This window comes from Emys orbicularis, chromosome 1 (assembly GCF_028017835.1).
Source record: "Emys orbicularis isolate rEmyOrb1 chromosome 1, rEmyOrb1.hap1, whole genome shotgun sequence".
NCBI lineage: Eukaryota > Metazoa > Chordata > Testudines > Emydidae > Emys > Emys orbicularis.
In genome coordinates, this window is record NC_088683.1 from 318,583,180 (window position 1) to 318,607,449 (window position 24,270).

Sequence of the window (24,270 nt, forward strand, 5' to 3'; positions counted from 1 at the left end):
TCTGTCCCCTTTAACTGGCATAAAAGGGCTAAATTGTTCTGAAATGCTGTATGCATCAAGAGCATGGTATAGGGAACAGGGAATGGAGCTAGTAACCTTACATTTTTTGTCTATATCAGCAGGCTAGAAATACATTCATGAGACCCCATGAGCTCCATCTGATGCTAACTGTATTTGGTGGGCTTTGTTCTCTGTTATTAAAATCAAAATCTTTGGGGATGCTTTGGGCCCAAATAGTGCTTTCTTAATCTTCCCCCACTCAATCCAGCTAAGGTCGAGCCCCTGTGTCCTGTTAACACACCCATTCACATAAAGCACTTCTATACAGGAAAACCCCTTTAGGTGGAGAATTTTCATCCTCCATCTGAAGCAACAGCAAAGGTAAAACCACAAAGAAACAAACAAGCACCAAACAAAACCTGCCTAAAGAGCAATTGAAACATTGCAGCCAACTCGTTACTACAGTGAATGAGACTCCTGCAACAAAGTGGAGGAGGAGATGAAGAAGAAATGGGGGTGGGGAAAGGAATTTTAAAAATATAATTGCTTTATACTTTAAATTGTTGTTAAAACTGAGTAGGGGTGCTCTTATTCTACTGTTGAACTGTGTTTTTAAGCAGAAAGATGGGAGGTGTGAAGGGCATACTGGAAATCAGACTCTGAAGTGCTACTCAGAGCCCGCTGTGAGTTGCTTTCAGGATGTCAATCTCCCACTTCCAGAACACTCTCCCAGGCATCTCTATGGAGTGCTTTGCACACAGAACCTTCTCCCCAGGCTTAATGACTTCTATATTTGCTACTCAGCAATACAACTGAATTCAAAGAACAAGAGTACGCTCCATACAATTTTAAACACATTTTAAATCACAATGCCTTATTCTTTTTCTTGGCACTCAAGCTATCCACGTTGATAAGAATGGAAGGTGTCATGGGTGTGTTTGTGCATACGTGTATACATAGTGGATGAGGAAGGAAAAGGAAAAGCAGCAGCTAGAAGAACTATGAGGCTGTTTATTATTGTTGGTAGTTTTGGTCCTTTCAGAAGTTTCACAGCCCACTGAATTTGCTTTTGGGTAATTTTTTGTTCCTTTTGCACATTTTGGAGTTGACTTGATTCAGCTGAAGGAAGTCAGAAGCAAAGGTGGCCATATCATATGCTGGCAAAAAGGATGAACATTCTACGAAGTGGCATCTATTATAGAAACCAAGGGATAGGTCAAGGCAGAAGGTATCAAAAGGTGTCAATTTCAGAAGATGTCAGAGGAAACATTTGAAACATAAAAGGCATTTGAAACAAAATCAAGATATTGCAAAAGTGATTTTCAGTTTTGACGTACATTTTGGATATCTGACAAGACCTGGACTTTGGATAACAGAGATTCTGATATGTAAAGCTTGGAAAAAATCATTAAAGTAATTTGCATATTTGCTGGACATTTAGTAATGGGCAGATATAACCTCCTGATTCAAGGGGTGCAGTATATTAAACTGCTGATGGGGCACTGACCAGCATCCTCCATCCTGGCACTGCAAACCTAATCCTTGCCCACTGAGGAAAGAGGAGCCTGTCCCACACTTACCCTGCATCGGTGGATCTTGTCCCACAGGTCTGGGCTTGGCTCCCCACTGCTGGTCTATGGGGTCACAGCACTATTCATGTTTCACCCCAAGGTCAATACATCCAAAGTGGGGAGCTGAGCCCAGTCCAATGGGACATTAGTCACTACTGTGGGGTGAGTATGGGGCAGGGTTGCTCCCCAACCTGTCCCCAAGTCTCCACTCCACACTCGACCAAGAGAAGTGTATGTTTGCCTGTTTTTACAGCCTTGGTTTCATGATTTCTGTGGATAAAACTGAACCCATGATCAGACGCTAAAGTTATCCCTGGCAGTTACTGAGACCTAACCATAAAGTGACTATGAAAATTATTGTGCTTCGAGTAGCTAATATTTTCTTAGGTAAACACAGGAAGTAGATTTTTACACTTTACAGTTATTGTAAAGTAACCTTAGAGTGCTTCTGCAAATCAGGTCCCCTTAGCTAGTCAGAGTACAGGAGCTTCTATAATGAGAAAAAAAATCAGTATAATTTTGAATGTTTTTTGTATTATATTATGGTAGGTTATCATTTCAAAGGAGATCATCATCATGGCAGATCTAGTTAATGAGAATATAGTTAAGAGGTTTTGGGGAGTTAGAAATCACTAGGAAGAGATCTGTGGCAACATCCTGCATATTTTTTATTTAATTATTGTTACAACTAAGATCTTGCATTGCAAATCTGTTTAATAATCCCTCTTGAAAACTTTAGACTATGATTGGATCTAGGTTTCTTAAAAATAATTATATATATGAAGCATCCATGTATATATGATAATTTTTAATGGGTCTCAATTACAACATAGTGTCTTTCTTAAAACTATATTGGGAAGAAATGTATTGGAAGATTATTTGGAGAAGCAGTGGATGGCACTGTTGGGCTATAATATAAGGCTGCAGATGCAAATCTCAAATCACAGTATTTCAAAATAATGCACATTTTTATATGCCACTTCAAGACATACAATTTAGGCTTAAGATGGTTGAATTGATGTTGGGCATAGCACAGTTGGATGGAGAATGCAGTTAACATGTTTAGGGGATGTTGGATAATGATGATTTTTTGGGTGAACATATGGGAGAATCAGCAAAATTCTTGATTCCAATATTTTGGCCACTGTAGCTTTATTTATATTAAATGGGATATCTGACATTGGGGAACTGGCTGCAAACAAAAAAGACTTGGTTGATAATTGGACTAATGGCGGCAAAAAGTCAGACTGAGAAAATGGAAAGACAATGCTGCTCCAACTGAAGCGGAATGGTTTACATGCCTGTCTCACATGGCTTCCTCTGTAATGATCACATTTAGATTGAAGAACAGAGGGGACTTATTTGATAACATCTGGAAACCTTTAATGCATTAGTACTACTACTACCACATACATATTTTAAAGTACTCTTCATTGTAATATCTAGATTAGTATCTACATAATATCTACCCATAAAGCAGATGCTACTCCTTAAAACTGCTTGTAATTGTCATCTTGTACTTGTATATAGGTTAAAACTAAGCATGCATTGCACTACAGATTTTCTTTGTAGTCATTAGCTTTTTGTTTCTTTCCTTTCTTTTATACATGTATATGTGTAATGTTTCTTAAATAATTCAATTGGGATTGGAAGGCTCTTGGGCCATGGCTATGGGTTGTGTATTTCTAGTGGCCAACATTTTTTGTATTGTGTGTGTTACTATTTTTTTTCAGATCAAGCACTAACCTATTTTGAAAAGTGGATACCTAAAACATTTCTGTTGCTTGAGCGTTTAGGCGAAAGACAAGTATGAATTATAAGAAAAATCTGATTATCCATGAACAGAATGACATCAGAGGTGTTTTAGGAGGACCTTGATTATATGAAAACATATTGTGTACAATATACCTAAAATTGCTCACAACAAAGCTTTAAAGATATCTGGATGGTGTTCTTTAAGGTATTTTTCTTCTGAAGATTACATTCTTAACCTCAGTCAATTGCTTCTTTTTTTGTTTTGTTTTCAGTCCATGAAAAGTACTAACATAAAAGAAAAGGCTTGATAATAAAAACAAATGAATTAGTATTAAATATAAAAGCTAAATTACCATAAGTTGTGTCAGCCTCATATTTCATATTTCTTTAATTCATGTTTACTAAAATATTACATATATTTCAAAGTTTGAAATTTATTATTAATGTGCTGTCTTACCCTGAAAATTGACTCTAAAATGGTGTTTTGGAGATCTGATTCCATAACAAATCTGCTCAGTTTACAAGTAAAAATATCCCCCCCCCCCCAAATGCCTGCAAACTTGATCAGGGATCTGACAGTCAAGTTGGGTTGCACAGGTATAATTCTGGAAGAAAACGGAGTTTCACAGCTATAACTGAAGTCATAACTTGGTCTGTCACATCTTTACTACTAGCAATAGATCACTCTCATTGTAAGTATATGCTTGCTGAACGTAACTGTAACTAGATTTTACCTATCTTGTGAGGCTGCTACTGAGATCTTTAGCTAGAGATGATTCTATATCAAATACCTTTAAATTTGCTTTTGATAATGTCCAATTTACCTAATAAATTAGCTTTCTCTAAGATACTTTTTGGATTTAGACTGTCATTGGGGCAACCTCTGTGGACTATTCTCAGAGACAAGAGGAAGAAACATCTGTTATCTGAAGAGATACTGAAGGCAGGTAATAAGGTACCAGACCTGGAGCACTAAGTGAAGATGTGAAACTGAAGGATGCTCATTGCTAAAATGTGCTTTCAAGAGACTGAGTGCAATCAGCAAAGGGCTTGAAGAAAGTGTAATGATTGCTAGGAGTGACACGAGAGGAAGCCTCAGGTTACAATTTTTCTTGAGTAGCTGAGATAAAAAGTTATAGGGATGGACAATTTACATAGCAGCTTTCCATAGGCAGACTAGAAGTTGCTCTGAATGGTGGTGGTATTTTACCAACAAGAAACATTTTTACAACCTTACAGCAGAGCAAAAACTAGTGATGAAAATCTTGACACTTTTGGGTAAGGGAAGACAATTAAAATAACATTTAGTTACTCTGACAAGCCAACGTGCAAGAGTGTGGAACCTCAAATGTGGAGTGCCCAGAAACTAGGGGGGAAAAAACAGCTCTCAGATAGTCATGATTAGACATGGACTCAAAAGTCCAGACATTTGTTTTAACAGTGGGGCTCCTGAAGAAATGAAAGCAAACTGATTTTCAAGTGTTGAACACACACAGCCCTCACTGAAACTTTGAGCATTGCTGACAGGTCCCAGAAAAAGCCAGGTGTAATAGCCTCCTTCAGCTAGAACAACTCTTGAAATCAGGTCACTTTTATTTAGCTGCCTAAATATGAATTAGGGGCCTCGCTTTTGTCACACAGGGTTGAAAGCTGTTGCCATATTGCTCATTTAAAATACAACCGTAGTTGCACTTCAAAGGTTGGACATATAATTGGCAGGTTTTTCATTCTTGGGATTCATGGCCCATCATTGTGACCACTATAATCAACTTAATTGGCCAAGTTTTCCTGAGCACAGGCAGTAACAGTGGTTCAATACATTTTATACAAATGTTCAGATACTTGGGCACCGATCTATTCATCTTTACTTTCTCTAGTGCAGGCTGCGAGTATGGTCTTTGCTGGACCTGGTCTATGAATTTTGTAATGCACAACACCACAACTGTTTGTGGAAGTTAAGCTTTTGGGGAAGCAGCCCCAAGAGCTTGAATAAGTTCCCTATTCTGCTCTTTAAATGTCCTTTGGGACAGTACTCTGTTTCACAGTCCTAGCTGGGTACTGTAGTGGCTCATCTAATCCTGCACTGTTTGTAAGATATTAAATTAACCATATCAAAAGGGCAACTTCTTACCACACATATGCTTACATATTCCATCATATCTGCACACTAAATGACAGAACTTAGAGTTTACTGCTTTTTACTCATGTTAGCACTGCAGAGCCCAAAAAAGTATGGGGAAAGGAGATGGATTCTATTCTCTCTTGTGCATTTCTTTTTTTATTTATTAGTAAGACTCAGTTAGTTCTACCTGTGCAACTCCATTAGAGCTTCAATTTAAACAAAAAAAACCCTTTCAAGTGTAAAACCAAAACTTCACTCAATATTGCCAGCTATTGTATAGGATATTGGTATATTTACAAAAGATACTTCTTAAAATCTTACTAATTTTACACTCAGATGTGCAAATTATTTTAACAGCCTACAAACACTTTTGGCTTCGTGTATAGTATTCACAAAAGTTAGAGATGGAAGAGACCTAATAGATCATCCAGTTCATCACCCTACACTTGCAGGCATTACTGTGAAACAGAGCACTACGTAAAGGGTAGTTAAAATACATCCATGGGGATTTGTTTTAAACTTTACATTGCTTCAATTTATTGAAGTGTTTTTACTTATTTATTAGCAACCTCAATCATTTACAATAGTTTGTACCAAACATGGAAACCTCAATATGTATAAACTGGTCAACAATGAGCCTATCGTTAAATACTAGGCTATATTGATAACACTTATAGAAGACTTCTTAGAATGTAATCAGAGTACACCTAGATAGATGGATGAACATTAAAAAAATAATAGATATTTCCTATAGAAAGTAGCCATCTCCACTATCAGAATAAGCTTTACATTCCCTTACCCCCCTTTTTAGTTCTTTAAGGAGGAAACAAACATTCTGATATTGCTTCTCTAAAACAGGTGTACAGACCACAGACATATTTGCCATTCCCAAGACTTTTCTACTCCTTTATGACTGCAAGCGTCATATTATTACAGTATCCAAGCATCCACCATCAACACGGATTTAATTCTAGATTAGTTGTAGAGCAGTCTCTTTTATTCATCAAGGTCATATCTTGATGGCTACACAAGCTCAGATAAATCAAGTGTTAAGCAGGCACATCTCCAAGGAACACAGAAACTCTCATCTGCAATCCTCAGCATATCTTATTATTTATTGCCAAAGAAATGACTGATTAATTTTGTCATCTTTGCTCTGTGTTTTTTTGCTCGGCTGAAGCTGCCTGCTCTCTTTTGCAATGCCTGATCAGACCTATTTAAGTTGATGCCTTTGATCGTAGACACAGAGGAGCTTGCTGACTTAGGCTTTGACTAAACATTCCTCCACTGCAATATTTATGTACAAAACCCTGTCTGATAACTGACAGTCAATGTAGATAACAAAAAACGTATAAGATATTTTCCAGTATACTCATACCCAAAATAGCATTTACTGTACTAGTTATCAGTCTAGATTTAAGGTTGCTATTGAAGTAACATTTAAAAAAAACAAACTCAGTTTTTTATCAATAGTTCATTTCCCACAAATAAAATATTTGAGGTCAGGGAATAACCTGTTAGTTGGAAACTGCATATTATGATTTAAAAAAACTGCTTTCAAATTCTTGTGTACAGTGACATTATATTGCATTTTTTACATTAACAGCATTTTACTATTAAACTATTCCAACATAAAATTATCAAAACAAAATGAATAAAAAAATACAATGAAAGTAAAATACCATGGAAAAAAATTCTATGCCTCCAGCTCTTTATTAATCACATTCCAACACCAGAGGCTGAAAGTACATCAAACTGCACCAAATCCTTTTCACATGACAACCTCATAAATTATTCAACTCATTAGTATCACCAAAGAGGCATAAAAATAACATCAGTGTTAAGGATGTTTTCTCACAGAGAAAGGTCAACTAAAAGTTTCAATATTAAAATCCATATGCCCAAGCCTCTGAAAAGTAAGTACATCAAGGTGGAATCTATGGGTTTTAACTTCAATGCATGCTGTTCAAAATTCCTCCAGAATGCCACACCATACTTTTAATTTATTTATGGGAAAGCTGCATATCAGATACATTTACTGCCAACAAGATAACTTCCATCTACTGTAATTTGAAACACAACCAATGAGAGTTTGATTTGCACTGCCCCAGCAATACTTCAGCTTTATTCACCTGCATGTTAAAGGTAAATGTGTATAACTATATGGGGTTCCCTTTTGAATGCTGAAATGTAACAGAAGTGGCACATTAAGTTGTGGTGTGGAGGGGGAAATAAGAGGACATCGTTTGCATTATAAGGGCATGAAATAAAGTCCACTGGAGTAAATGGCAAAACTTCCATTAACTTAAAAAATGGTGCTGAATCAGGCCTTAAGAGGCCAATGTTAGGGATTGTAAACCAGTTTCCTTCTTGCTTTCAGGCTGGTTTGAAATCAGAATTTTTACATATTTAAATATTAACAGCCTTCTCAAAATTGCAATTCTGTATTAAAGTAGAATAGAGACTAGGGCTAAAATTAATATTTCTGAAAAGGAACATAATTGTTACAGCAGTTCAAACTAAAGATTTGACATCTGCCTTGGACAGTGGCTCTATACTGGATGCCTCAAAGGAAGGTGGGGGAAAATAAATACACCACTGTGTCAAATGTGCAATACTATATGCCATAAGGGAAAATTAGTTCTTGACCCCATCTATTGATCAGCTTATGCCCTGAAGCATTACAATTGACAGCCTTTATATTTTAATAAATAATATACTAGCTAGTACAGGGGTGGGCAAACTTTTTGGCCCGAGGGCCACATCTGGGTATCGAAGTTGTATGGCAGGCCATGAATGCTCACGAAATTGGGGGTTGGGGTGCAGGAAGGGGTGAGGGGTCTGGCTGGGGTTGCGGGCTCTGGGGTGGGGCCAGAAATGAGGACTTCAGGGTGCGGGAGGGGGCTGGTGTGCGGAGAGGGGGTGAGGGCTCTGGCTGGGGGTGCCGGCTCTGGGGATGAGGGGTTGGTGGTGTAGGAGGGTACTCCTAGCTGGGACCAAGGGCTTCGGAGGGCAGTACGGGGATCAGGGCTGGGGCAGAGGGTTAGGGCGCAGGCTCTGGATGGCACTTACCTCAAGCAGCTACCGGAAGCAGCAGCAGCATGTCCCCCCTATGGCTCCTATGCAGAGGCGTGGCCAGGTGGCTCTGCGCGCTACCCTGTCCGCAGGCGCTGCCCCTGCAGCTCCCATTGGCCATGGTTCCTGGCAAATGGGAGCTCAGGGGTGGCGCTTGGGGTGGGGTAAGCATGCAGAGCCCCCTGGCTGTCCCTATGCATAGGAGCCGGAGGGGGGACATGCCGCTGCTTCCGGGAGCCACGGCACACATGGAGTGGGGAAAGCCCCCAACTCCACTCCCTGGTGGGAACTCAAGGGCCGGATTAAAACATCTGCAGGACCGGATGCAGCCCCAGGCCACAGTTTGCCCACCCCTGAGCTAGTATAATTTTACATGCTGATCTTCATTTAAATGTCTAATCTTTCTGAAGCTTACTACGAGTTATTTGCCTCAATAATATCCTGAAGTGATGAGTTCCACAGATTAACTATACAGCATGAATTATATCTAAGAGTCAAAACTTCCAATGAATTTCACTGAGAGCTCTGGCTACAAATGAGCTGCATGATTTAGCTCCTATTTGCATAAAATGATTTTCCTTGCATCAATTTTCAGTATGTGGCTTTTAAAAACTTACACCCAAATATAGTGGAAATTAATACTGGGACCACTTTATTTTCAATTAGAAATATAAATTAAAAAGGTGGATAGGAACCTATCCTGAAAAAAATGCCTTTGTGGATGTCTACAGAACTGCACAAGACCTAGGTCTGAAAAATGTATCTCCTTCTAGATTCTTGCACCACTAAGGTTCATTCTGCTGTCCAGAGGCACAACCCCAGGCTCCAGGTGTCCCTAAAGCTCTAACTGCCAGAAGCTGGGACTGGATGACAGGGGATGGATCACTCGATAATTGCCTTGTTCTGTTCATTCCCTCTAAGCATCTGTCAGAAGATACTGGGCTAGATGAATCATTGGCCACTCTTATGTTCTTATAAACCCCTGAAACTAACTCTCTGGTGTCACAGGCGAGTCTTGTAAGCATGTCCCAATAAAAGACTGTCCACAAAAGCCTGCTACCCCTCCAGGTGTTTGGAGATTAGCTGTGAAGTTCCTCGGTTCAACAGAGCAGGGCCAGCAGGGTAAAAATCCAAAATCCGAAGCCCCACCTGGAGTTGAAGCTGAAGCCTGAGCAGCGGAGCTTTGTGGGGGGGGCCCTGTAGCATGGGGCCCCAGTCCACTGCCCTGCTTGCTACCCCCTAACGACAGCCCTGTCTTTTACATGCAGATAACCAGTGTTGTGGCAGAGGTGGGCCATGGAGTTATAGCATGTCGAGTGGGCCTCAGAAAGAAAAGGTTGAGAACCCCGCGATAAAGTGCTTGGCTCATGACTGCCCAAAAGCACTGAGCACAACTGTTAAGCAGCTTTGTCTAAACAAGGGTTTATTGATGTATTTCACAATTTGCAGATAAACATTACTCCTGGTTTAGATTATGTATGCCAAATTAATGCTTTCAAGATTTTTACAGACAAATTATAAACCTCATTGAAAAGAGGTCTTATATGGAAGTGTTATGCTATATCATCTCACTGGCCTTAGGCCAGGTCTACACTACCGCGGTAGTTCGACAGCTGGCAATCGAAGTTCCGGGTTCGATTTATCGCGTCTGGTCTGGACGCGATAATCGATCCCGGAAGCGCTCGCCGTCGACTGCGGTACTCCAGCTCGGCGAGAGGAGTACCGCGGAGTTGACGGGGAGCCTGCCTGCCGCGTGTGGACCGCGTCTGAACCGCGGTAAGTTCGAACTAAGGTATGTCGACTTCAGCTACGTTATTCACGTAGCTGAAGTTGCGTACCTTAGTTCGAATTTGGGGGTTAGTGTAGACCAGGCCTAAGAGTCATACTCTGCCAAGCAGGAGAGTCAGGTTTGATTCCTTATCCCAGTCTGAATCCTAGGGCCAACGGAGTCTGGGAATGCTTAAAAGGCAGTGGAAGTGCTAATAAGGGGTACCACAGCATAGGGGGGTGGCCTTTATGTATACGTGCGGCACTTTTTCAAGCCAATAGGTATAATTGAAGGTGGCACCGCCAATGACCCATCACCCCCCCAGCTGTGCCGTTGCTCTAAACCTCGTTCTGCTACTGCTGAAAGAAATACTGCTAAGCCTTTGGGAACTAGGAAGAGTGAGTGTTTCACAGCATCCAAGAGCAATTCCTCTGGCCCAACAAGAAATGAGGCTGAAAGAATTCCTGTTCCAGCTTCCTAAAACCATGATGTGAGAGAAAAAAAATGACAAACCTCAGCACTCTAATATGGACATAGAAGTCACCAAAATAGCCCTTTATTAAAAAGGGGGTGAGTTAGTACTGACCATATTCCACAGCAGCTTTGAGGAGGGCATCAGAATGAGTGGATCCGAAAGCATTGCGAACAAATCGCCTTCGCCGGCGCAGATCATCCTCCCAATAATCCAAGCGCCAGAAGTCATGCAGTTGGCTATGAAATAGAGAACACATGTCAGTACCTACCAGAACTTGCAATGTATTTACATATAGCATATACATATAATTTCAATACTGCTCCTATATTTCAGTTGCATTAAGGAAAATGTTCCAGCAAAAATATATATTACAAAAATGTGCAATATTCTAACATTTTTACTTGTATTTAGGCATTAAAGAGCTCAGCCCTGCCTGTCTCAAAATGCTCTGTCTACTGCTAAAAACATTAATCACAGTGAGCCCATTAACAAATGCAGCATCAAATTACAAGTATTAATGGCGCAGCTTGATTTCTTTTACAGTGTTTTTAACAAGGTTAGTAAATCATAGAATGGATCTCAGTGCAAATAGTTTGCAATTTAATGACTATGGTCCCTTAGCAGACTGAACTTAGAAGTATAAAATATTGCCCACTTGAATTTTGTGGAACTATGATTAAACTAATGTGCTGAAATATTCATTGAAATAATTCCCCACTGCCCCCAGCAACCTGAGAAAATTGCAATTTTATTCATTATTAATAACACTGAATTAGAGCTGCAAAAAATTTCACCATGTGGTAATTGTCTTGGTAAATTATTATTCCAACACTAACGGAGTCCTTGGATGATTTTATAGCTTCCAGCTAATACAAGCCATTAACAACCATGACCATCTTCATGTTACGTTGCTTTTTTGCATTCAGAACCAATATTAAAATTCCACAGATTGAGACAGAAACCATTGTTAATCTATATCCAACTGAAAATGCAAATTCATGTCATCATTTGGTGTTCAATTTAACTTCATTACTAAATATGGGACTGGATGGCTGTTTAGTAAACATCCAAACAATATTAGTACTAAGATCGTGGTGGAATATTTTATCAACCTGTCCAATGACAATGAAAGACTGTGCTTTAAATGACTGCATGCCTTCATTATGAGGAGTTGTACTGGCAGCCACTCCTAGAGGCATCATGACTGTGTGCAAAGGCATAACAGACCCCTTCCACAACCTTTTAAAGGGAATGCACTACATGTTTGCCCATTCACTGACCCAACTGTACTGGCTGGTGCAGTGGATTGTATGTTAGCACCAGGAGTGTAACCCTGTAATTGTTACTAGACTCACATGGCTTTTATGTGCCAAGATTGCAAGGACTGCAATGTGTCTGACCCCTGCTTAGGGGCTCAAAGGCTCATTGAGCAGAAATGAGGGGACAGGTACAATCTAGGCCTCTCTTTCTCTGTTTTGATACAAATGACCTTTATTTAGATTTATGAAACAGCATCAAATCCACACACACATTTTATCATATTATCTTTGTTAATAACCAATTAAAAGATTTTTTTACTGTGTGGAGAGAAGAAAGAAAAATATTTAATGAGTAACTAATGAAAGATTAGCAAATTCCCTTTCTTGTTCCCATTTAAAAATATAAACATAATGGAACAGGAGCAGCAAAGGCCTTATTTAAAAAAAAACAAAAAACACATGGATTTTGTGGCTGTTCTTTGTGAAAATTTGTTTGCTACCACCTAAAAAAGGGCCTTCGATTTGAGAAGAATGACATAATATTGTACAGATAAGAAATCCATACTAAAATTAGGAATATTCGACTTTTGAGATATATTTTGATTTTAAATCATGTTCCATGGTGATAGAACATTAATCAGTTTGAACAAGGAAAAATACTGTATTCTCTTAACCAATAATAAAGCAAAATAGCTTTCAAAGCAAGTGTTTTAACAAAGGGACAAGAAAAAACAGGTAAGATTGTTATGGGAAAATACCCTGCTTAAGGGCCTCATAATAAAATAAATTAACACAAGCTTGAAACCTGAAATACAAAATCTTGCCTTAAAATCAAAAAAAAAAAAAAAAAAAAAAAAAAACACCCTGAAAAGAATCTTAGGGTTGGTTTTACCTTGTTTTTGATCACAGAGTAAACAGCTTTTCACAGTACAACAAATTTTTCCTCCCTAGATTTTCCTTTTTTCTGTAATGGTGCTACAATGTCACCAATCTCAAGCTACAGCAACCCCCATCCTTCCAACAAGCAACCCTATAGCTTACAATCTCTGCTGATCTAGAACCAGTTCCACCCCACCAAGGTACAATGGGACATGAGGATGCACACCACCTCAGAGGATTGAGCCCCAATGATTAGGCCCCTAGCCATCAAAATATGGCTGGCAAGGGTCAGGTGGGAATTTTGCTGTGTCTTCATACAGGATGATGGATGATCCAGACAAGATTCCTACCTAATGCTTTCCAAACAACGATTTGATTCAACAAACTAAGAAGCAGAAGACTCTTCATTGGAGAGATGACAGCATGGCTTTAATGAGGCTCCCAGCCTTTTGCCAACCCTTGGAGAGAGACTGAGTTCATAACCACATTGTTATTGTTTACATAGTACTATGCAACATTAGCACTGGCTCACTCATGACAGTCTATAGTGTAATTAAATTAAAATTATTGTATAATGAAAAATTATCTTGCATTTAACAGTGTACTTCACCCAGTGGGATCCAAAGCACTTTACAAACTATATTACCTGTACATACTATTCCATCAAAGAGAGTATATTAAGAAAACTTTAAGGTTGCATAGTGTATTCAAAAGTTAGAAAATGCCAAAGTTAAGGTTGCACATGTGACCTCATCTCTGTCCCCTTGTGCATATGCCTTAGAACATAGTTTAATTTTAACATGATCACACATTATTTCTCAAATACAATATAATTCTGCATAAATGTATTTACAGTCTTAAAGACACATTTAGCATCTTGCATTTGTTTTCATTCTCATAACACGACATTTACATATTTAACTTCTATAAGCACTATATATGGAGAAATTATATTTTCCACTCTTCTCTTATTCAACAGCCACTGAACTGCCTTTGCTCAGCTCATATTTTCTGGGGTAGTAGGGAAAATCACCTTCAAGCTGAGTCTAATTCATAAAATTTCAGCCTGAAAGGTTAAAGTTGGGGAAAGTTATAAACAACTGAGAATTGAGATTATAAAAGAAACCTTAACTATAGCAGTTACTGTGCTGCCCTTTGCTATAGGTTGCTAATGACAACAATGTATTACCTATCACATGACAAAGAACGGGGGGGGGGGGAGGGGAGGGAAAGAAGGAGGCGATATTAAGCTTCCTATTACCTCTGAGCAGGGGATATGCTATAGCTGCGGGGAGAGAAACTGACTAAAAATCTGAAATCCAAGGGGGTGGAATTACAAAGTTAACACATATGGAAATTGAACCAAGGAAGAGAAGAAATACTCTTGGGGAGCAGGCAGGAAACTACCACTCTGGCATTTTCTTTTTCAAACCTCTGTGAAACATAAGTGAGATAAAAAAAAGTAACACAGAACCAGGAAAGCAAATCCTGCAAAAATAGCAGATTTTGGATCACTTAATACAACAAAGAGCTCAAGTTCTGGTGGAGTCTCGGGGGAGTTAATACTGTAAAAGTAACTAAACTGCTAATTATTACCATCTGAAGCAAGGATGTTGTCAAGGCCTCACAGGCAGAAAATAGGTTGTGCTATCATGTTGGGGCATTAAGCTGTTTGTGTAGAAGTTGGTAACTGACTTGTAAACTAAGGGTTTCTGGATCTTAACCTGTTATGCTCCCAACCTACTGTCAACTCTCTAAGCAAAACTTTCAATATGATGATAGAAACCCCTCCTTGCCTTATTGCTGGAGACAACAGAGGTATGAAAAACAGATGGGTTAACATACAGTAACTTCTGAATTGTTGAGTTTCATCATTGTAAAAATCATTAGGGCTTCTTATATACTATTGATATATTGGGGGGGGGACTGTTCCCCCATATTCTATTTTGCCATATATTTCTTGGGATCAGAGTAAAGATATAAAGAAGAAAAAAGCTATGAACATAATACTCTTCAACTTATTTGCTCTAAAAGTCTGGTGCTAAAGAATGCATCACAATTAAAGTTTCAGAGTAGCAGCCGTGTTGGTCTGTATCCACAAAAAGAACAGGAGTACTTGTGGCACCTTAGAGACTAACAAATTTATTTGAGCATAAGCTTTCGTGGGCTACAGCCCACTTCATCGGATGCATAGAATGGAACATATAGTAAGGAGATATATATAACATACAGAGAACATGAAAAGGTGGGAGTTGCCCTACCAACTCTAAGAGGCTAATTAATTAAGAGAAAAAACTTCTGTAGTGATAATCAAGATAGCCCATTACAGACAGTTTGACAAGAAGGTGTGAGGATACTTAACATGGGGAAATAGATTCAATGTTGGTAGGGCAACTCCCACCTTTTCATGTTCTCTTTATTATATATATCTCCTTACTATATGTTCCATTCTATGCATCCGATGAAGTGGGCTGTAGCCCACGAAAGCTTATGCTCAAATAAATTTGTTAGTCTCTAAGGTGCTACAATTAAAGTTGCCTACCATCTGGATTACATACTTGGATGTCATAGTGGTAGTCACTTTAGAAATACTTAAGATACATAACATTGACCTATGAAAAAATTTCAGGAGTGAACAATCTTTAATGACTCTTAGTGGCCAATACTTCAGCTTAGCTCATCCAAAAGATGGCAGCACCTCAAGCAGAACTGTTCTTCCCTAACATCATGGTAGGCATTGGTTCAATCCTGACAGAGGAAGAGTACCAGTGAATCATCAATAACCCTTCCTGCAACACCCGGATTTTTCCTAGAGGTTCTAATTATTGACCTGACCTGATTTCGCAGTGCCTGAAAAGATATCTTGAGGCGGTCTGCCAGCAAGCCTCATTGTATCTACCCTGTATGGTGTATTGATATGCAACAAATCCTGAATTATATTTTATAGACAGACCCAATATTTTCCATGTTCAGTAAGATGGCAAGACATATATACATCCCAGAGCTATATAAGCATATCTTGTATCTGTCCAAAGGTATATAAGCCTGTTATCTGCTGCTACTTCTTTCCTGTTTCTTACCTGTAGCATTCTTTCTTACCCATAGTTATTTATCTTTTCCTGATTACTAGCAACACTATCTCTACTTCCTAATTTATACTGAAGCAGAAAACAAACCCACAACTGACAATGAATATTTTACCTTTTTCAAAGTCTTAAAGATAACAAAGTTAAGAGGCAGTGCTAGCCACCTGGGGTCCCCAAACAGGAATATTTTTGCCCTCTCCTCCTTACTTATACCTCACCCACGTCCTAAAGATACTAATTGCATTATTCCCACAAATCAAAAAAATATATATATCAACAACACATATTAATACACTCATTTAAAAGTCCATGTTAAATAAGATGAATGGTATTTTGGGGGTGATACTAAATTGGGGTCCCCTTGAGCTGCTTGAGGCCCTAAACAATTGCTCAGTCTGCTTATGCCTAGAGTCACCACTGTTCTTGATAAAAACCAACAGAGGGTCCTGTGGCACCTTTAAGACTAACAGAAGTATTGGGAGCATAAGCTTTCAAGGTTCTTACCCACGAAAGCTTATGCTCCCAATACTTCTGTTAGTCTTAAAGGTCCCACACGACCCTCTGTTGGTTTTTACAGATTCAGACTAACAAGGCTACCCCTCCGATACTTGACACCATGCAAGGCACTGTTCTTGATGTAATGGAAGAACTGACCACCTAAAAACAATGAAAATAAAAACATGATATAAATAAATAAATGGAGATATCTCCTAGAACTGGAAGGGACCTTGAAAGGTCATTGAGTCCAGCCCCCTGCCTTCACTAGCAGGACCAAGTACTATTTTTTGCCCCAGATCCCTAAGTGGCCCCCTCAAGTATTGAACTCTCAACCCTGGGTTTAGCAGGCCAATGCTCAAACCACTGAGCTATCCCTCCCCCCCATATATAGAAATGCATTTAATTAAAGTTAAAACATGAGCTGGATTAGAGACTGGAATCATTCCATACCTTTAGAAATGAAGAATTATAAACTCCTGTACTTTGTGCTTGAAAATGAGAGTATGTAACATTTTAATTTAAAAACACATTAGTAGGGTTGCCTAATGTAATTCCTTACCAAAAGGAAACTGAAAAATAAAAAAAATATATACATGACTCAAAGCTATGCTTACTTCTGTGAAATCCTGGGAGCATAGAATCAAGTCACTTAGTTCATTTATTTTAGTGAAAAGCACAATATTTCAATAAGCCAACCTTTATTAATAATATTTAATTATTAATATTTTTTATTTCCAGGGCTAACTAGATTACGTGCAATTTCTCAACCATCCCCCACTCCCCAATTTTACATCAGTTAAGTGACATTCAGCATCAGGCCTGTTTTAAGAAAAACTGCGTAGGTATGGATATATAATAGAAAAATGCATCATTGTGACAAAATATATAAATTTGCTATTTAAATTCTTGTAGAACCAAGAGTTTATAGTCTCCAACAATGGAACCAATGTCTGGTAGTTTGGCACAGTACAGCAGAGGGCAAATTTTACATACTTCAGAAAGAAATAGATTTTTCACCCTTTAGTTGGCAAAGAGCATTTCAAAAGTTAACTCTATAAGAGATGACCTGGAAAAGCCTTCGTGACAGATTTAACTGTAAAAGTATTTTTTTTTTTTTTGGCAAACCACAAAATAATTTAACAATACATATCTTTATTATCCTCTAATAAGAAATAAGGGACTGCAGCAAAATGGTGATAATACAATGTTATCTATAACTACAGAACACCTGTAAAACATTTAATTTAGAATGGTGTGGTATATTTAATTTAGAAATCAGGAAATTATAAACCTCTATGAGCGTGTTGCTTTGGAGCTCATGATAAATCACTGCATGGACTCCAGCAGGAGGCAAACCAACAGAGATTTATTGTGGGCAGTCATCCCTTTTGGGGTGGAGGGGTGTCAACAACAATAGTCTCATTTAGTCCATAAAAGGTCCTGAATATAACAGGGAAACATAATACCTCAGGTCAAAAAGGGAACAAAATAGTCCCAGGTAATAAAATAAAGACAACAGTCCTGTGTCAGGCCTACCTTCCCTCAAGCAGACTCTGGCATCTAACGATCTATGGCTAGGCCCTTGGCCCCAGTCAGGCCCTCCTTCAGAAAGTTAGCACAAGAGATCTGCTCTTGCTCCTAGCCTCCCCTCAATGGAGCTGGCCTAGCTCTCTTCTTTTAACCACCTCCTTCAAGCCTGATAACTCTTGCAGGTGCAGCGGGATGGGACTGATTGACCCCACAGCAGTTTATCAACCCTTTCCTGACCAGTGTAGGGTTTATACAGTCCATCAAAGCCTAACTGAATTTTAGTTTTATAGCTTTTATAACACACTTGGGAATGACAGGAAATGTTAGCAAGATTCTGTTCTTGTGGCAAGTAGGGTTGCCAACTTTCTAATAGCACAAAACCGAACATCCTTGCCCCATCCGCTACCCTGCCCCTTCACCAAGGCCCCACCCCTGCCCCGCCCCTTCTAAGGCCCCACCCCCGCTCACTCCATCCCCCTTCCCTCTGTCACTTGCTCTTCCCCACTCTCACTTACTCGCTCATTTTTGCTGGGTCTGGGGTGCAGGATGGGGGTGCAGGCTCCAGGGTGGGGCCAGAAATGAGGGGTTCAGGGTTTAGGAGGGGGCTCCAGGCTGGGGCAGGGGGCTGAGCTCTGGGGGGAGGTGAGAGCTCTGGCTGGGAGTGCGGGCTCTGAGGTAGGGCTGGGAATGAGGGGCTTGGGCGGGGTGTGGCAGGGGGTTGAGGTGCAGGCTCCAGGAGGGAGTTTGGGTGTGAGAGGGGCTCAGGGCTGAGGCAGGGGATTGGGGTGTAGGAGGGGGTGACGGCTCCAGGGTAGGGCCAGGTGGGGTTGGGGTGCAGGAGGGAGCTCTGGGCTGGGGCCAAGTGGTTCGGAGTGTGGGAGGGGCTCTGGGCTGGGGCAGGGAGTTGGGGTGAGGGAAGGGGTGTGGGCTTTGGGTGGCACTGACCACAGGCGGCTCCTGGAAGCGGCTGGCATATCCCTCGGCTCCTAGGTGGAGGCGCTGCCCCTGCAGCTCCCATTGGCCGCAGTTCCCAGCCAATGGGAGCTGTTGAGCTTGCACTTGGGGGGCAGGGGCAGCACGCAGAGCCCCCCGGCCATTCCTCCGCCTAGGGGCCGCAGGGATGTGTCACCGCTTCTGGCAAGCCCTGCGGAGGAAGCCTGCCAGCCCCGTGCCAACTGGACTTTTAACGGCCTGGTCAGCGGTGCTGACCTAAGACACCAGGGTCCCTTTTTGACGAGGTGTTCTGGTCAAAAACCAGACACCTGGCAACCCTGGTGTCAAGTTCTATTAACGTTATCCCTTGGTGTACATGACATTGAGAAACAGATAGCCCTATTCAGACTTAAGCATACTGCATAGGTTGTGTAACCTATGCCATGTAGCCCTGAAATTGCACTTCAGTCCTGACCTGAACCCAACTGTCCTATAGCACTACTGGCCCTCTCTCAATCAAAGATTTCTAAGCATTTCAAATTGAGTTGCACAGCTGTGATGCATGCAGGAACTGACACCATGATGATAAGGCAAAGTATAAAAACCTGGATAGATTACATAGATAAGAGGGATGTCTAATGAAGAGTAGATTGAAAATGTGAAGGTTACTTACTTGTAATTGGAGTTCTTCAATATGTCATCTGTACATTCTTACTCTTTAGGGATGCACTAACGGTGCAGCCTAGACCAACTCCCAGGCTGCACTGTTGGTACCTCCAAAGATAATCAAGAGCAGGAATCAGTAGAGGCCACTTGATCACCACTATCTCATGTCACTTGTGATGAAAGCCACAATTGAAATTATGTTTTCCCACAGTCTTAATAGTTCCACAGTTTCAAAAACGTAATATCTAGAATTACATTTTTTTTTTAATATTTACATATTTACTCCAAAATTTTCGATTTGGGCCATTCAATAAAATGGAGAGAGATTTTTTGTGTCTCAGAAATGTACAAGCTAAAATGGAAAGTGTCCTACTTTAATATAGTTTATTCAAGGAATAAAAACTTTATCTTCTGCTGCCAGTATCTTCCTATATGCCTAAATCCCCTGATATATTCTTATTTCTCCTTTAAACAATTTTTCACCTTGTGAAAGTTCAGCACAGTGGGAGGGAAGACAAATGTGGCTTTCAGATTGAGAGCCTTGAGATTCTGGGCTGTTCCAGAGAGTCAGTATGGTCTTTGATGTCAATTTATAGCAGCCTTCCAAGAGCTGCCTACTCTCTGCTTCAGACGCCCACGTGGTGCTCACTACTATATCCTTGCCTGCTCCTGCCACGTCCCCTGGGCCAAGGTTAGTGGGATGGGCAGCAGCCTAACATAGTGTGTGAACATATACTGTGAGAATTCTCCCATGGCTCCTCATGTGCTGTTTATGCCACTGAAACAGTATACAGATGACCATATATGGAAATATATAGAGGGTGAAGCAGAATCCCTCCCACTTTGTGCAGGTCATATATGCACACTGGATTCTTTGGGGAAGGAGTTGTGAAAACATTTCATACTCTGTTAAGCCTCCAGCACATTGCTTTGGTTCGGAAAGAGAGCATGTTTTTTTTTGTTTTGCCTTTAAAAAAAAAAAACTTTTGAATCTCTATTGTCATTTGTAAGAGGAAGGAGAGCAAGTCTCTATCCATCCTTCAGCCAATCAGCATGGTAGCTCTGTGATAGCAGCTTCACTGCTGTGAATTGTGCTCCCTATTATGCTGCTGGTGACCCTTCATGTTTGCATGGGATGCTATAACTTGTAGTTTGCTGCATGTCACCTATAGTTAGTGCAACTGGATGCAGATGAGCATGGAGAACAGTGCCAGTGCACAAGTCCAAAGAGATCCCTAGGCAGGGGATTGGCTGCCAGATGGAACAGATTAGGTTTGGATACATTGTATTAAGGAAGAGGAACAAGCCTGCAGGCAGGGGAGAAAGGAGAAGGGAAGTTGTTTGGGAAAAAGTGTGGGCCACTGCTTTAAAAGGAGGCGATCACAAAATCCTCTCTCTTTATAAGGTGGGGATAACAGTACAGAAAAAATGGAGAATTGCTGAGCTGCAACAATCTTAGGAATCAATTATATTTTTCCATAATATAAACAAGGAAAAAGAAAAAAATCCAGTCAATACCTGTGACGGAGTTTACATGATAAGAGGTTGTGTGAGATGAAAGAAAATTATATATTGGTGACAAACGTTTTCCAATAGAAGAATGAAGAAAAGAAATCTTTTAATGTATTAGCAATGGCTGTTAATGAATACGAATTGTTCCCTTCTGCTTCCTAACAAAAATAATACTTTAAAGTATAAGAACCACAAGTTAACTCTTACACAGCACACATTGCATTAGGTATAAACTAAACTTTAATTCCATCAGTCAGAATATCTAAAAAGCAAATGAATTAGGTAAGAATGATATAGTAGGTGGTAGTTCAGAAATATAAATCAGTAGATAATGTGATCATATTAGAATAATTTATTTCTGACTGCTGCTTCATTGAGAAACAATGACTGCTGCTTATGCCAAGCTGGTGTGACATGTTACTCAAAATCACACACCATGTTGCAATGACTTAAAAAAAATAAAGAATTATTGTACATAGACAAAGACTAATTTGAAGCATAAACCAACATGCCTAGGTTAGACAATTTATACAGGGAAAATGTTTTAGTCATAAAAATCACAAAAGCTGGGTTATGATTTTCAAAGTAAGATTCAGAGAATGTCAGAAATATGGTCTTGGAGACTAGAAACATCAATACAGAGAATAAAGACATTTATGACTCTGATATGACCCCCAATTCAATGCAAGTTTGAAAAGAATTCAGGGAAAATACCACCAAAGTAGATTAAGGATCATCTTGGGCAAGCTTATAACAGGAACTGTTTGTGGTTTTATTAATTAAATAAGCACAAGGATATTAATTACTGGTAAAGCACCAAGAGCATTTTTGGCATGGTACAGGACACAAAAGACAACACAGTTCTATCCAAGAAGAGCTTACAATTTAAACAGTCAATGCTAAATACACTAGGAAAATGAGGGGAGGATTCAGTCTTTTTAAAAATTGTTATGAATATAATGGTTGAGTGACAGTATTTTTAATTAGGTGGGTTAGAGATAGGGAGCTTTGTGAAAGAGGCTGAGTGGAGGCATTCCAGGGGAAGGTACATGGATGATGCAAGGAATGCTGGGTTAAAGGGTGGAGCTAGCTGAGAAGTGCTTGGAGTATCTGAGTGGTGAGTAAGTAGCTGGATGAGGTTCCATCAGGCATCAAAGAGGAGGGGATGAAGAAGAACATGGGGAAGTTGGATGACTGGGGACTTTCGGGAAATGCCTTGGGCAGGGGGTGGTTACTGGGCCAGCAAGGTGGGTGGTGGGTTGCTGAGGTTGTGGGAGTTAGTGAATGGGAGTCTGTGACAGCCGGCTTGGATGGGTGGGTGGTGCATGGTGTTGGTGAGGTATGTACTGTCTCCCCACTTTACCTTCTTCCTAGTGTCACCATTGCTGTCTCACTGGATAGTTATTTGTCTGCAAACTAACAATAGGAGCAGAGAGAGAGAGAGAGAGAGAGAGAGGAGGTAGAGCGCTCCCCTGGTAAACTGAAGAGCAAGTGCCACTGAAGCGCCTAATGTAGGAAGAAGTACTGTGCAGAAAGCCCTGCTGGATGAATTACATCCCTGTAGAATTGCAGGAAGGAATTATAGGGCTGCCGAATGAGTGAATGTCATGACAGATAAATTACACTTTGAACATCCTGTGTAGGGCTGCCAAGATGTGAAAGAAGGAAACGTGAAGCAGGATTCACTGACGAAATGAGAGCAAAGATGTATGCAGAGACAGAGTCTTGAATGTGAGAATAAGAAGCTTAAACTTGGAACAAAGGACAAGACAAAGTTAGTGGTTCAGTGAGGAGAGTGGAATCTGGTGGGGCCTCACAGGAGACTGCTGACATTCAATATTTTCATTAATGACTTGGATAATGGAGTGGAGAGTATGCTTTTATAATTTGAAGATGACTTCAAGCTGGGAGGGGTTGCAAGCACTTTGGAGGACATGATTAGAATTCAAAACAACCATGACAAATTGGAAAATTGCTCTGAAATCAACAAGATGAAATTCAATAAAGACAAGTGCAAGGGAAAAATCAAATGAATAACTATGAAATGGGGAATAATTGGCTAGACAGTAGTACTGCTGAAAAGGATCTGGGGATTTTAGTGGATCACAAATTGAATATGAGCAGCACTGTGATGCAGTTGCAAAACAGTCAAATATCATTCTGGTTGTCATATATAAGGCAAATATAATGAACAGGATATAAGACGCAAGGGTTAACCTTTGTGCTCTATTCAGAACTTGTGAGGCCTCAGCTGGAGTATTGTATCCAGCTTTGGGCACCACACTTTAAGAAGGTTATAGACAAATTGGAGATAGTCCAGAGGAGAGTTATAAAAATGATTAACGGTTTAGAAAAGCTGACCTGTGAGGAAAGGTTAAAAAATGGGGCATGTTTAGTCTTGAGAAAAGAAGAACACGGGGACAAGGACAACAGTATTCAAACATGTTAAGCGCTGTGATAAGGAAGATGGAGATCAATTATTCTCCATGTCCACTGAAAGTAGGACAAGAAATAATCAGCTTAATCTGCAGCAAGGGAAATTTGTGTTAGATATTAGAAGAAAAACATTCTAACTATCAGGATAGTTAAGTACTGGAATAGGCTTTCAAGTGAGGTTGTGGGAGCCCGACATTAGAGGTTTTTTAAACAACAGGTTAGACTTGTTAGGCATGGGGAGGCTGGACAAGTGTTTCAGCCACAGAGACAAAGATGACCAGTCAGATTTTAGAGATGTGGAGAAGGAATTGGCAGGACTTGGTCACTGTCTAGATGAGATGGGGAGGAGCTGGTGTTCAGGCCAGGGAGTTGAGACAAAGCAACCTCAGAGACAATGGGCTGGGGAGACAATGGGCAGAAAGAAGAACTGAGTGGGGGGGCGAGAAAGTGACAATGGAGTATGGAACCAGCAGGAGGAAGAGGTTTATAAAGGAGGCAGGAGTAGGAAAAAGACAAATAGCTAGGGAAGCAGGAGGAAGATGTGTGACTCAGGGCAGGTCTTCACTACGGGGGGGGGGTCGATTTAAGATACGCAAATTCAGCTACGCGAATAGCGTAGCTGAATTAGACGTATCGGAGCCGACTTACCCCACTGTGAGGACGGCGGCAAAATCGACCTCCGCGGCTCCCAGTCGACAGCGCTTA

At 40.3% G+C, this 24,270-nt stretch overlaps 1 protein-coding gene across 4 annotated transcripts in view; it reads right to left on the bottom strand.

Annotated features, from left to right (window-relative positions):
• NBEA (neurobeachin) overlaps positions 1 to 24,270 on the bottom strand; it is an 816,600-nt gene that overhangs the window by 289,009 nt on the left and 503,321 nt on the right. For all 4 annotated transcript variants that reach the window (XM_065403538.1, XM_065403557.1, XM_065403547.1 and 1 more), the window contains one exon: positions 10,878 to 11,002. In XM_065403538.1, coding sequence (XP_065259610.1) covers positions 10,878 to 11,002 — 125 coding nt within the window. The remainder of the gene's footprint in view (positions 1 to 10,877; positions 11,003 to 24,270) is intronic.